This window comes from Urocitellus parryii, chromosome 16 (assembly GCF_045843805.1).
Source record: "Urocitellus parryii isolate mUroPar1 chromosome 16, mUroPar1.hap1, whole genome shotgun sequence".
Taxonomy (NCBI): Eukaryota; Metazoa; Chordata; class Mammalia; order Rodentia; family Sciuridae; genus Urocitellus; species Urocitellus parryii.
Genome location: NC_135546.1, coordinates 22,198,488 through 22,211,784, shown reverse-complemented (window position 1 = coordinate 22,211,784; position 13,297 = coordinate 22,198,488). Strand labels below are relative to the sequence as shown.

General features: G+C 33.9%; 1 protein-coding gene across 1 annotated transcript; it reads right to left on the bottom strand.

Moving 5' to 3' along the window:
* Positions 1-2,789: 2,789 nt before the first annotated feature.
* LOC113176385 (uncharacterized) lies at positions 2,790-6,692 on the bottom strand. Its single transcript, XM_077793527.1, is given in 3 exon segments — positions 2,790-3,837; positions 3,839-5,453; positions 6,637-6,692. Coding segments are annotated over 3 exon segments (1,803 nt in total). The 3' UTR covers positions 2,790-3,705.
* Between the last annotated feature and the right edge of the window lie 6,605 nt (positions 6,693-13,297).

Genomic DNA, 13,297 nt, shown 5'->3' with positions numbered 1-13,297 from the left:
TATGAAGCCTTGTGAGTGACTGCAGAGCAACAGGACTCTTTGTTTTAATAGAGTGTCTTCCAGTGAGCCATGAATCTTGGCCAGCAGAGCAGAGAATTCTGATGCCTTTCAACAATCTCTCCTCTGTCCTTTTATCCTCAATTTGACACCAGGTGATAACTGCCTGGCACAAACTCAGGATGTATGGGACAAGGAAAGACTACTCAGATACAGAGAAGATGGCAGTGAAAAGGCTTTGAATCTCACTGTAGCTTTTTTTCTCTCAGATGGCATCTTGGAAAGGGAAAGTGAAACACTGCACAGAAAATTCTGGAATGTGCAGGATCAGAAGTCAAAGGTTTTTCTTGGAGATGGCAAGATAATGTCCCAGGTCACCAGCTCCAGCATGGGGTTGCAGATTCTGATGGCCTGAATATTAATTTGTGTGTGTGCGCGCGTGCGCGTGCGCACGTACATGCACAAAAATGCAGGTGAAGTCCTCAATGACTCACTATTAATTCTTGGAAAAGAAGAGGTGGAAAGACTGCTTACTCAATGGGGTTTCTGCTAAGGAAGAATCTTGCATGTTTTTCAAGTAGGGGCATCTGGCTTGATAGTGACAAGTGACCCAAGACTGGTAAGTTTGGGAAGACTGGTAGAACTCTTTGACAGAGTTAGTAGCACCACAATCAGGCCCAAATTAATAATTCTCCTGCCTGAAGGCTTTAGGTTTCTTCCAATAATATGCTGTGTGTCTCCTTCTGTTCCTTCTCTTGTTTCTTTCCTCCCTTCCTCACTACTGGGAGACAATCATTGTGCTTAAAGCACTGGGAGAAAAAATAAATTAGAAAAATACCAGTTTTTTTTCAGCATGTATGATCTACCCTGAGCCTCAGCATGGTAAAACTTAGAGACGAAAGGCTTGTTTTTGGTAAGAGGCTTGCCCATCATGATGATGTTTAGTAATCCTATTCCCTACTTGAAAATAAAACTGTCTCTAGAATGCCCAATGTCCACTGTGTGTAACCACTGCCAGTATGAGTTCTCTGGTGTTGAATAAGGCATAATCTTTTCTTAAAAGCTTTGCCACCTTTTTTACATTTATATGGGTTTTCTCCAGTATGAATTCCCTGGTGTTGAGTAAGGCATGATTTTTGAGTCTGAATTACTGAAACTTTCAGGGGTTAAGTGCACACCTGTTGTGAGAGAGTAATTGAACAGAGGCTACCAAATGAATCCCTCCATCAACAGAGGCATCATCTTAATATTGTGGGATTATTATGGAGGTATTTATGTGACAGTAAAAGTTAGTGGAGGTATCTGTGCTTTATAGCACTATGGTAATCACTAAGTAACTATAGCTAGTATAATTTTTTTAAAAAAAGTTTTTAAATAATGCAATTGTTCAGAATTATGTACAGCATAAACTGAGTCTGATGACCACAAAACCTGAGCCTCTTTGTCTTTTTTTTTTTTTTTTTTTGTACTAGGGATCAAACCAAAGTGCTCTCTACCACTAAGATACATCCCAAAATCTTTTTATTTAGAGTTAGGATCTTCCTAAGTTTGCTTAGATTCATGTGAAATTGCTGAGGTTGGTTTTGAAATTGTGATTCTCCTTCCTTGAACTCCCCTGCTGCTTGGATGAAAAGTGTGTACCAGTGTGCCCAGCTAAAGTTTGAGTCTTCCAGAATCCTGAAAGAACCTGAAGTACTGCAGTAGAAGAGATTTCCTCATACTTTATTAACTGTTAAAAACATCATTCACATGGTAAAGCAACTTGAAGAGCTGAGGATGGGTCCAGGGAAAGATATAACTTTCTGAGCTTTCACAGTGTGGCTTGGGACAGACCTGCCTTTTTCTGGGTGACACAACTGTATCCTTCCTTGTAAGTGCTACTGGAAGGATGGACTCATCAGTTCAAATGCTTTTCATTGACACCATTTTTTAACCATTCTTATTTTTTTTCAACTGTAACAAAATTGTTTTAAAAAATGTGCAGGGCTGTGGTTTTCTATTAAGAGAAAAAAAAGCAACTATGTTTCATCAGGTACTGTCCCAGTGTTCTCTAAAACAGATGTCATATATATGCAAGTAGAACCACACTTTGGTACAAAGACACACAGTTCTTCTTCTGGTCTGTCTAGTAAACGCTATAGTATGTTTAGGGGTTGGAAAAGGTAGTATGCTTCTTTCTCATTTGTGCAGACCCTCTGAATTCTCAGGGGCTCAAAGTCTGAATGGAGGCTCAGGACCCTCAGGGGTCATGTACAGGCCTCTTGATGTCTACTTAGTGTGAGCATTTATACCCACTACATGTGTGGATTTAACCACAACATGTGTTGCATTTTGCTGTTCTATATCTTTGTTTCTCAGCCACCTGGTTTCAAACTTTTGAACTCTACATTTGATGTAGAAAGCTAAGATGTATCATGCAGGACATTTTAAAAGCCAGAATCTGATGCCTGAAGTGTGAAAAAACCATCTTTTGAATGCTTTTTATGGACATGAAATCCTGAGTAAAGTTTCTTAATTAACTACAAAGCAAAGACATGGATTTCTGGGTTCAGGGATGCATGCCTTGCATCCAAGTAGTGCAGGAGGCTGAGGCAGGAGAACCACAAGTTCAAATCCAGTCTTAGTAGTAAAAGTGATACCCTAAGCAACTCAGTAAAATTGTGTCTCTACATAAATACAAAGTAGGGCTGGGATGTGGCTTAGTGGATGAGTGCACCTGAATTTAATCCTCAGTATACACCCAAAATAAAATAAATAAGACATTGACATAGGACTATTCTGTCCAGCTGAGATTATGGGAAAACCATAGATGTGATCATAAACTTCAGGCATAAGATAATTTTATTAATGTGTTGGTTTGGTATAAATAGGCCTTTAAGTCCAAATATTGCTTTTGAAAAAAAAAAGATGATTTGAATTCAATCAATACAGAGAAACTGAGGAAATGACAAGTGAACCTAGAGAGGTCCACAGGAGAAAAGAAGCCGGAGCATCCAATCGTGCTTCCTGCCCACTTCCATTGGCTAATGAATAATGGCCAGTTGGGCAAGGGTTGGAATTTTATGGAGTCAGTGCTGTGGAGCTATCTCTGGGCAATTGTAATTGTTCTTCCCAGTATGAAGTTTCTGGTGACCAATGAGGTTTGATCTTACAGGAAATGACTTTTACAGTCTATGGATTTGTGAGAATTGTTGCAAGTATGAATGACCTGTTTCTTGTTAACACTTGAAGCATACTTAAAATTTGCCACATTCTTAACATTTACATGGTTCTCATCCAGTATAAATATTTGGTGAACAACAATACTTTATCTAATAGAATAGCTTTGCCACATTCTTTGCATTTGTATGTTTTCTCCCCAGTATGAATTTTCTGGTGTTGAGAAATGTGTGATCTTTGATTAAGAGCTTTGCCACATTCTTTAAACTTGTATGGCTTTTTCCTAATATTAATTCTCTGGTGTCAAATAAGTTATATTTGATTAATCTTTGCCACAATTTCAAATTTGTATGGCTTTTCTCCCATAATAAGTCTCTGGTGTTGACTAAGAAGTGACCTTCAATTAGAAGACTTGCTACACTATAGATAGTTGTATGGTTTCTCCCTAGTATCAATACTCTGGTGTTGAGTAAGGCATGATTTTTGATTAAAAGCTTTGCCACATGTTTTACATTTGTATGGCATTTTTCCACTATGAAGCCTCCGGTGTCAAAAAAGGTGTGATTTTTTTATTAAAAGCTTTGTCACTTTTTTTTCACATTTGTATGGCTTTTCTCCAGTATGAACTATCTGGTGTCGAGTAAATTCTGACTTTTGATTAAAAGCTTTGCCACATTTTTTTACATTTGTATGGCTTTTCTCCAGTATGAACACTCTGGTGTTCAGTCAGGTGTGATTTTCGATTAAAAGCTTTTTCACATTCTTTACATTTGTATGGCTTTTCTCCAGTATGAATTCTCTGGTGTTGAGTAAGGCATGATTTTTGTTTAAAAGCTTTGCCACATTCTTCACAATTGTATGGCTTTTCTCCAGTATGAATTCTCTGGTGTTGAGTAAGGCATGATTTTTTATTAAAAGCTTTGCCACATTCTTCACATTTGTATGGCTTTTCTCCAGTATGAATTCTCTGGTGTTGAGTAAGTTTTGATATTTGATTAAAAGCTTTGCCACATTCTTCACATTTGTATGGCTTTTCTCCAGTATGAATTCTCTGGTGTTGAGTAAGGCATGATTTTTGATGAAAAGCTTTGCCACATTCTTCACATTTGTATGGCTTTTCTCCAGTATGAATTCTCTGGTGTTGAGTAAGGTTTGATTTTTGATAAAAAGCTTTGCCACATTCTTTACATTTGTATGACTTTTCTCCAGTATGAATTTTCTGGTGTCGAATAAGGTATGATTTTTTATTGAAAGCTTTCCCACATTCTTCACATTTGTATGGCATTTCTCCAGTATGAACTCTCTGATGTTGAGTAAGTTTTGATTTTTGATTAAAAGCGTTGCCACATTTTTTACATTTGTATGGCTTTTCTCCAGTATGAACTCTCTGGTGTTCAGCCAGGCGTGATTTTTGATTAAAAGCTTTTTCACATTCTTTACATTTGTATGGCTTTTCTCCAGTATGAATTCTCTGGTGTTGAGTAAGGCATGATTTTTGTTTAAAAGCTTTGCCACATTCTTCACACTTGTATGGCTTTTCTCCAGTATGAATTCTCTGGTGTTGAGTGAGGCATGATTTTTTATTAAAAGCTTTTCCACATTCTTCACAATTGTATGGCTTTACTCCAGTATGAATTTTCTGGTGTTGAGTAAGGCATGATTTTTGATTAAAAGCTTTGCCACATTCTTCACATTTGTATGGCTTTTCTCGAGTATGAATTCTCTGGTGTTGAGTAAGGCATGATTTTTTATTAAAAGCTTTGCTACATTCTTTACATTTGTATGGCTTTTCTCCAGTATAAATTTTCTGGTGTTCAGGAAGGTGTGATTTTTTATTGAAAGCTTTGACAATTTCTTTACATTTCCAGATTTTCTCTCCAGTATGATTACTATAGTGTTTAAAGAGGTTTGAGCAACACTTCAATACATTTTCACATTTCTTCAATTTGTAAGGTTTATCTCCATTGCAAAGCCTATTGTTTTTAGTAACACATAGAATTTGAGTAAAATATTTTTCACATTCTTTACTTATGGAGGATTTTTCACTGCTCTGATGAAGAATTGAGAAATTTTTAAATGCTTTTACATTTTTTTTTAACTTGTAGAGCTTCCAACCAATATTAATTCTCTGGAGTTCAGAAATTCTTGTAGTTTTATTAAAAATGATTTCACGTACTTTATAGCTGTAATTTGTCTCTTGATTATAAAAGCTTGGATAAATAAATTTTGGGTATGGATTAAAAACTTTTTCACTTTTCTCATTGAAAAGCTCTTTTGAACGATCACATGGGTGATTTCTAGGATTTAAAAAAAGAAGAAAATTTTAATGACTTTCACAGAATTTACATTGTTTTACACCAAATCTATTATGCTGTGAATTACTTAGGGTAGAGACTGTCTACAGTTCCTAAAAGATTTATCATAAATATAGGTCTCTCTGAGTATCACTGAGGGTGTTTTTAAAATTCTTTCTACTTTTAAATTAAGCAATACTAGGTAAGTACAAATACTCCCCCATTCATTATACTTCCATGCATTGCCACAAGGAGAAACTGTTCATTTCATCATTTTTGTAAAGTAACAGTCAGAGAGACTACTAAAACTCAGAAATTTCTTCTTTTCCTTGTCCTTCTTTTTCTTCAATCTTGTCTAAAGAAATATTTGTGTATATTTACTCAATTGTGAATTTTAAATTATTCCAGTGACTAACTAAAGCATGAAATAGACTCCATTGCAAATTTTTCATTTTTTAGAGGAATGCTGTTCAAATATACTTGAAAGCACACACAGGTCCTGAAATATGAATGCCATATGTGTTCTTGTCTCTCTCCAGCTTAGCCAATGCCCCACATCCCTACAGTTCCACCTTTCCTCCAACACACTATTGTCTAGTTTTAATTTGTGGGGAATCCTGCAGGCACTGGGACATATTATTACCCTGATGTGCCAGAACATTCTTCATTAAGCCAAAGAGCAAACTTCATCTGAGCTGGGCTGCTCAACTTTCCAGCAAAAATATCTATCACTGAGGGTGTTTTTAAAATTCTTTCTATGTAACTAGCTCACTGAAATAAGTTAGAGAATACTTTTGATTTGTTGAAAACATATTCCTTGAGATTCAGATAAGTAGTCCTAAGGCCTCAGAAAAATCAAGTGGCAACAGGATTTAGTTCATTAGGGACATGTATAGGATCCAAGAAGTCTCTGTTTCTCACACTTGGAAAGTTTTTCTCATTCCACCCAAAACCACAAAAATGCATAAATCTTTTGGGATATTCACTTGGAATCTGGTCAAAATCCCTGTTGATATGAAAGATGAAGCAGTGCATGTCAGATGGAGCTGCTGAAAGATATCTATAAACTGTGCATGAAATTAAAAAAAAAAAGCATGGAAGCCTTTAGGGAAAAAAGTCTAGTATCTGGGAACTCACAGTTGAAATCCAGCTGGTTTGAGACTATCCAGTACATGTTATATATTACCTAGTTTTGTCTAAATTAAGCATGGCACTGGAGATGGTATCATCCATTGGAGCCATATAGCCACTTAGCATCACAAAGATGGGTAAGACATGTCAGAATGCCAATCAACCTGTCTCAAGAAAGACTCTTCCTGTTGAAATCTTATTCCTACTTTGATGCACACTCCCTTAAATAAAGAACTGGAAAAATTATCTAGCAGAACTTATGTGGTCTAGAGAATCTATAAGATGTTTTACCGCTTTTAACATAAGTTCTTGCCTGGTCTTATATTCCTTTACTAATTATTTCAGATATTTATTTTTTTTTCAGATGCCTCATCACCTTCCAAAAAAGAAATTACTCAGGTGGGATGCTTGATGTCCCATGACATGGAGTAATTATGCTAACTTATGAGCCATAAATACATTGGTAACTACACAAAGACTGCTTCAGTTTGAATTGAAATTATAAATAAATATTTACAAGCACCTTTGACTCAAACTATCAAGTTTCAGGGAGAAGGTTCTACAAAAGTGGGCTTCTGCAATGGTAGACAGAATCATGAAATGACAAAGACATTATAGATCTTTTTTTTTTTTTTCTTACAGAGGAGAAGTTTAATGGTAAGCCATTCCTCATTCAAAGGTTGTCTTAAATCACCACTGTGGCTGCTTTACTTTTCTCAAAGGGTTATACAATTATTAGCTTAAGCCCTTCATTGTTCTTCATTTGCCCCACACCATCCCTACTATTTCTATCTCAGGCTTGTTTTATACCTCTTAGCAAGATCCCAGAAAAGTGTCAGAAGCCTTTAAAAATTCTCACAAGACCCTCATGTCTGCTTTTGGGGTGTGATTCCTGCAAGCCATTTGGGCTGTGGGTGTGATTCCTGCAAGCCATTTGGGCTGTGGGCTTTCTGGGAGACTGTGCTGAAATTTCCTGGGACTTTCCTGTGTTTGGATTGTCATACATGACAGATGAGCTGTATGCTTATTTGATGTGTTTTAGAAAGATTCAACTGCTTCTCTTTTTTTTTTGCTTAATTATTATTGCATTTAAAAGCAATACCTACCAAACTTTCACTGTAAGCACATTTAATTACTGAATTGTTCTTTTCAACAGAAATGTCTTACTAAGGCTTGTTTCAGCATTTCCTTAATCTGCATGTATTTCTTTTAAGTACAAATAGTATGCATGTGTTTAAATTAGACAATTTGTCTATACTGTGTAGAAAATCTCTTTTCCTTACTTTATAAAAAAGACAGATTAGAATGCTGCAACTTTAATGATCTATACACTTTTCTCTAACCTGCGCTTATGTAGAGATTATTAAAAGTTTTAAAAACATAACTGACTATAAGCATTTTATAACTTTTTGAGTTTTTTTTTCATTAAAATGCCTATTTCTATTCTAATTCTATTTCTAAAGCTGAGCAAACTGGTTGAGTCTTTATTATCCTAAAGGTATTTTTAAGATACAGCTTCATAATGCCCTGTAAACATTGTGTAAATGTAATTTGATACATGTTTTTGCAATTTAAAGTATTGTGTATTGCAAGTGGTTTTACGAAAAATACTGAGTAGTAAAACTTTTACAATTACAATAGTGCAATTTAAAGTTTTAATGAAAGAAAAACTGAATGGCACTAGGTGAGCAGTCAGTCTTCTGAGATTTTTGTAATAATATAACCTGATGAACTTGTAATTTTTTGAATAAATAATTTTCATGTTTTTTCCATTCATTAAGACAAATTCTGAACTTCCCTCTCTTTCAATTTCAATTTCTTGTTTAAAACCAAGTATTAACTGTCCTGCTTTCCATATCTTTGCTTTTTCAAGTTTTGCAAAAAATATTGTATTTCTTGCTCTCCTGAAAATTCTTGGTTTTGATTAGGAGACATACCTAAAAAAATAATAGGAAGTTATTTCACTTACTATGGTGAATAACTCTGAAATTATATAAAACTTTATCAAAGTGGGGGGGAATAGCCGCAGAACAGTATGATTCAAGGTGATTATTACTCAAGAAATACATAGAATTTACTACAACATGATGACAAAAGCTTTGAGAATTTTGAAAATTATCTTAAGAAATTATAGCACCATAGATGAGGACAAAATGCAAACTGACTAATATTACTACAACAATGTCAAATCATATCCCTTCAGTTCAACATATTCAGAATCCACCAATGACTCAAATGTTTCAGGAAATGAATATCTCTTATTTGTTTATTTATATTTTTATGTTTGGGGGATTATTTCATAAGAGAACACAGGGGTATTCTAACACCAAACTAGATCCACAGGCATTTCTATATTTCTATATCTATATATTTTTTTAAAGACAGTTTATGAAAAAGATGCTGAAATTTATTTTAAAATGGCATTCCACTGTCTCAGCTTTCCAGTTATATGGAATTAAATTTATATATCATTGCACATCACCTTTTTTTTTTGTTTACTTTGTAACTTCCAAATATTTTCCAAAATGACTATAATGATCTAATTGAACAGATTTTGAATAGAAATATCCCAATGAAAATAATAGCTCACACAATAAAAAGTATAATCAACTAAAGCAAACAATGTAATACTAGTAATTGAGAGTTCAAAAATTGATGTTGTTAATTATCTAAGTAATGCCAGAAAACCACCTTAAACGTATTTAATAAACTAAATATCAATGTAGAAAATTGAAAAAAATTAGAAAAAATAGCAACAGAAAAGTTAGAAATTATATACTAAAAATATTCTTTTAAAAACAATGTATCAGGCTGGGGACACAGCTCACATGTTTGAATTCTTGCCTCACATGCAAAGGGATGGGCTTAATCCCCAGCACCACACACACACACACACACACACACACACACACACACACAGTCTCATGAATTAGAAATTTGAGGAAGAAAATATATCAAAGGCTAGAATTAATTAAAATACACAGGTACTGCTGGAAGATGTGGTACATGACTGTAATCCCAGTATCTTGGGAGACTGATGCAGGAGCACCATAAGTTCAAAGACAGACTCAGCAATGGTGAGGCACTAAGCACCTCAGTGAGATCCTATGTACTTTAATATAATTCCAAAGTAATGATAAAATAAACATTGAAGGTAATAAAATAAAATAATCACCATAAAATCTATGAAATACAAATTAAGGCAGTTTTTTTATAGTAGAAAAATTTATAAATAATCAAAAAAATTTGAAATCTACAGAAATAAGTTCTTTCTCATCAGGAATTTAAGTAGAAATAAACTAATTTGTAAAAAACTAAACAGAAAACAATGTGATTAACAAGATTAAACCTAAAAATATATTAACTATGTCAGATGCAAATCTTCTGCCGCAGTCCGGCTGCAGCAAAATAACTGGGGGGTGACGAACAACTTGTGTAGATTGATGCAGCAGGAGTAGGAGCCATTTATTGTAGGACAACAGAGGTATTTATATATTTTACACAGCTTATCTTAATTAGCATAAGCTAAATACATCAGTCAATCAATAAGGAATCTCCACACTTAATGGCTTGCTTTTGTTACTTCTCAAACCACTCCCTCTGGCATTTTGCCAGGCACCATCCAGGCTTGTTTATGCACTCTTAACATTTCTCTGGCAAAATGCCAGGCGCCATCCTGACTTGTTTACAGACCTTAACAAACTATGTCAGATGCAAATCTACATAATGTTTTCTTAAGATATAAGGTCACAAAAGTCTAAAAACAAAAAGTTATAACAAATATTACATTCAAAATTGCAAAGGTGATAATAATTATATAAATGAGAGACAAAGTACAATATCATATAAAGATAAATACGACTAATCACTGGAATACAATCATAATCAAAATATTTGTAACTCCAATCATATTTTTTATATATAGAATGAAATCACAGAAAAAAATTCAACAGCATAAAAAGCAACACAGTAATAGTAGGATACATCAATCCCCAGTTGATGTAAATTAAAAAAAATCATTGCATTAGTACTCAGGAATGAAAAAACTTCAAAAAGCATTAAAAACTAATTAGGTTTACAGAGGCAATCTTCTTTATAGTGTATGGAATATTGTTCCAAAGAGATCAGGTTAAAAATACAAGACAAATGTTAAATATATTAAAATATTGAAGTTGCTTTGTAACATAAAATAATAAGTTGGAAAGCAAAAGTGAAAGTGATATTCAAAATTTATGAATATGAGTTTAAAGCCAAATTCAGCAATTAAGCAAGGCCCTAAGCAACTTACCTAGGCACTGTCACAAAATAAAGTATAAAAACAGCTGCCAGCTAGGCACAGTAATATACACCTGTAATTCAAGCAGCTTGGGAGACTGAAACAGCAGGATTGTGAGTTCAAAGCCAGCCGCATAAACAGCAAGATGCTAAGCAAATCAAGGAGACCATGATTCTATGTAAAATAAAAAAATGGGGCTTTAGATGTAGCTCAGTGGACAAGTGCCCCTGAGGTCAATCCCTAGTACCCTTCCCCCAAAAGAGCTGTTGATGTGGCTCAGTGGTTAAGCACCTGTTCTAAAAAAAAAAGTGCCAGTAGCACCCCCAAAAATCTAAGAAGACTATGTAATACCAAACAATCAATATTATTTTTGTGTAAACAAAATAAGTTATTTGAACTATTCTTTAGAATATTCTTGGTACATCAATAACTGCACAGACTAAAAAAATTTAAATAGTAATTCCTGATATAAAATAATAAAAGTTACAATATTCAATGGAATGAGGTTAAATGAGAAAGCCATGGGTAATAAAATTGAAAGTATATCAATTAGCACTCAACTTGATGGTCAAATCAAAATATATTTACAGACCTCATTAAACAACATTCAAAAGAGACCAATGTGGCAAGCAAATCAAATATCATTTCAAATGACTACATGAAGGCAATTTGGAATGAAAATGTTAGAAATCTTTTCAAAGATAATAAGCTATATAATATCTACAATGATCAACATTCAGGAGAGTATGTTAAGTAAAATAGTAATTCACCCCCCCAACAAAAATACCAGGTAATTCTACTTCTGAGAGATATCTACCAAAATGAATGGCATTAGGGATGAAAAAGTAAGGAAAAGGAGAACTTGTTTGAAGAAAAAATGTGATATAAATTTTCTAGAAAAAAAATGTTACAAAAAAATTTGAATGAACAGAACTGACCAGTAAATTTAAAATATATAAGATAATACGTTCAGCAAAGATATACAGTTTTGACCACAATTACATATTTGACAAATATATAAAAGATAAAAGAATTGTAAACATCTTTATGGTACATTTTAAAAGCTAATGTCTTATTCCTAGACAAAAGAACAGATTTATGTATGTAGAGATGATGAATATGCCATTAATTCTAGCTACTTGGAAGGCTGAAACATGGAAATACAATTCCAACTTTTGCCACGTAGCAAGAGTCTATTTCAAACTAAAAGTCAAAAGGGGGTGATGATGTAGCTCAATATTAAAAGAACCTCTGTGTTCAATCTGCTGTATGTGTATGTGTGTATGTGTGTATGTGTATGTATGTATGTGTGTGTGTGTATGTGTGTATATATATATATATACACACACACACATATACACACATGCAAATGTTAGATACATTACATGATTAAGCACAAAAGCAGAGTAAATAATCAAGGCAATATACAATCATATATAAAACACGGGTAATATTTGTACTTGTAAGTAAAAGCATAGAAAACTTGATTGAAAATTGGCATATGGGTCACATGCAGTTTAATTTTACCTAATGTTGTCCTAAAGTGACAAGTCATGATAATTTCTATTCAATTATTGTATATAGATATAAAAACAAAAACAGTATCACTAATGTGAGAAAACATAATGAACAACACTGAAGCTCTCTAAAGAGTGAGAGTCAAAAAAGACACAAGAATTAGAGAAATGTTACCTACAATATTATGAATAATTGTATTACAATAGAAATCTTTTTTTTAATTTTTGTAGCTATAGATGGATAGAATGCATTTATTTCATCCATTTATTTTTATGTAGTCCTAAAGATAAAACACAATGCCTCACATGTGTGAGGCAAGCCCTCTGCCACTAAACTACAGCCCAAGTCCTGAATATTCTTCTTCAAACCACATTGATCAGCTATACTTACAGAACCACTAGGAGCAGGTATTGTGAAATATTGCTATTCATTACATGGCAGAAAAACTTTACAGAATACTCAATATAAGCATTCAAATAAAGTTCTGATGAGAAAAATTTGAATGAATAAATATTTAAATTATATTAAAGAAACTCTCCTGTAATATTAATATCTTACAACGGTTTGCCTAGAGATATTTGGAAATGAGCAGATTTTCTAGGCAGTCTCCAAATGCAAATAAATGTCAGGTTATGCATATCCTCACAGTCATTGTGGAATAATTTGTAGGGGTGACAAGACTTTGTTTCCCTGCCTTAGAATGCCCTGTAATTTTCCCTAGGAACTAGTCAAGTAATTAAATACATGTACAATGTAAAGCTGCTATGGCAGTGCCCTACTTGAAAAGGCTCTGCACTAGAGTATTAACAGCCTGAAACATAATCTCTGGCACACAACTCCTTGGAATAAAGAAACTCTTTTTAGACAAGCACAATGGTTCACTGAGTCTAAACCTGTCCATAAAACAGTAAGTTTATACAAT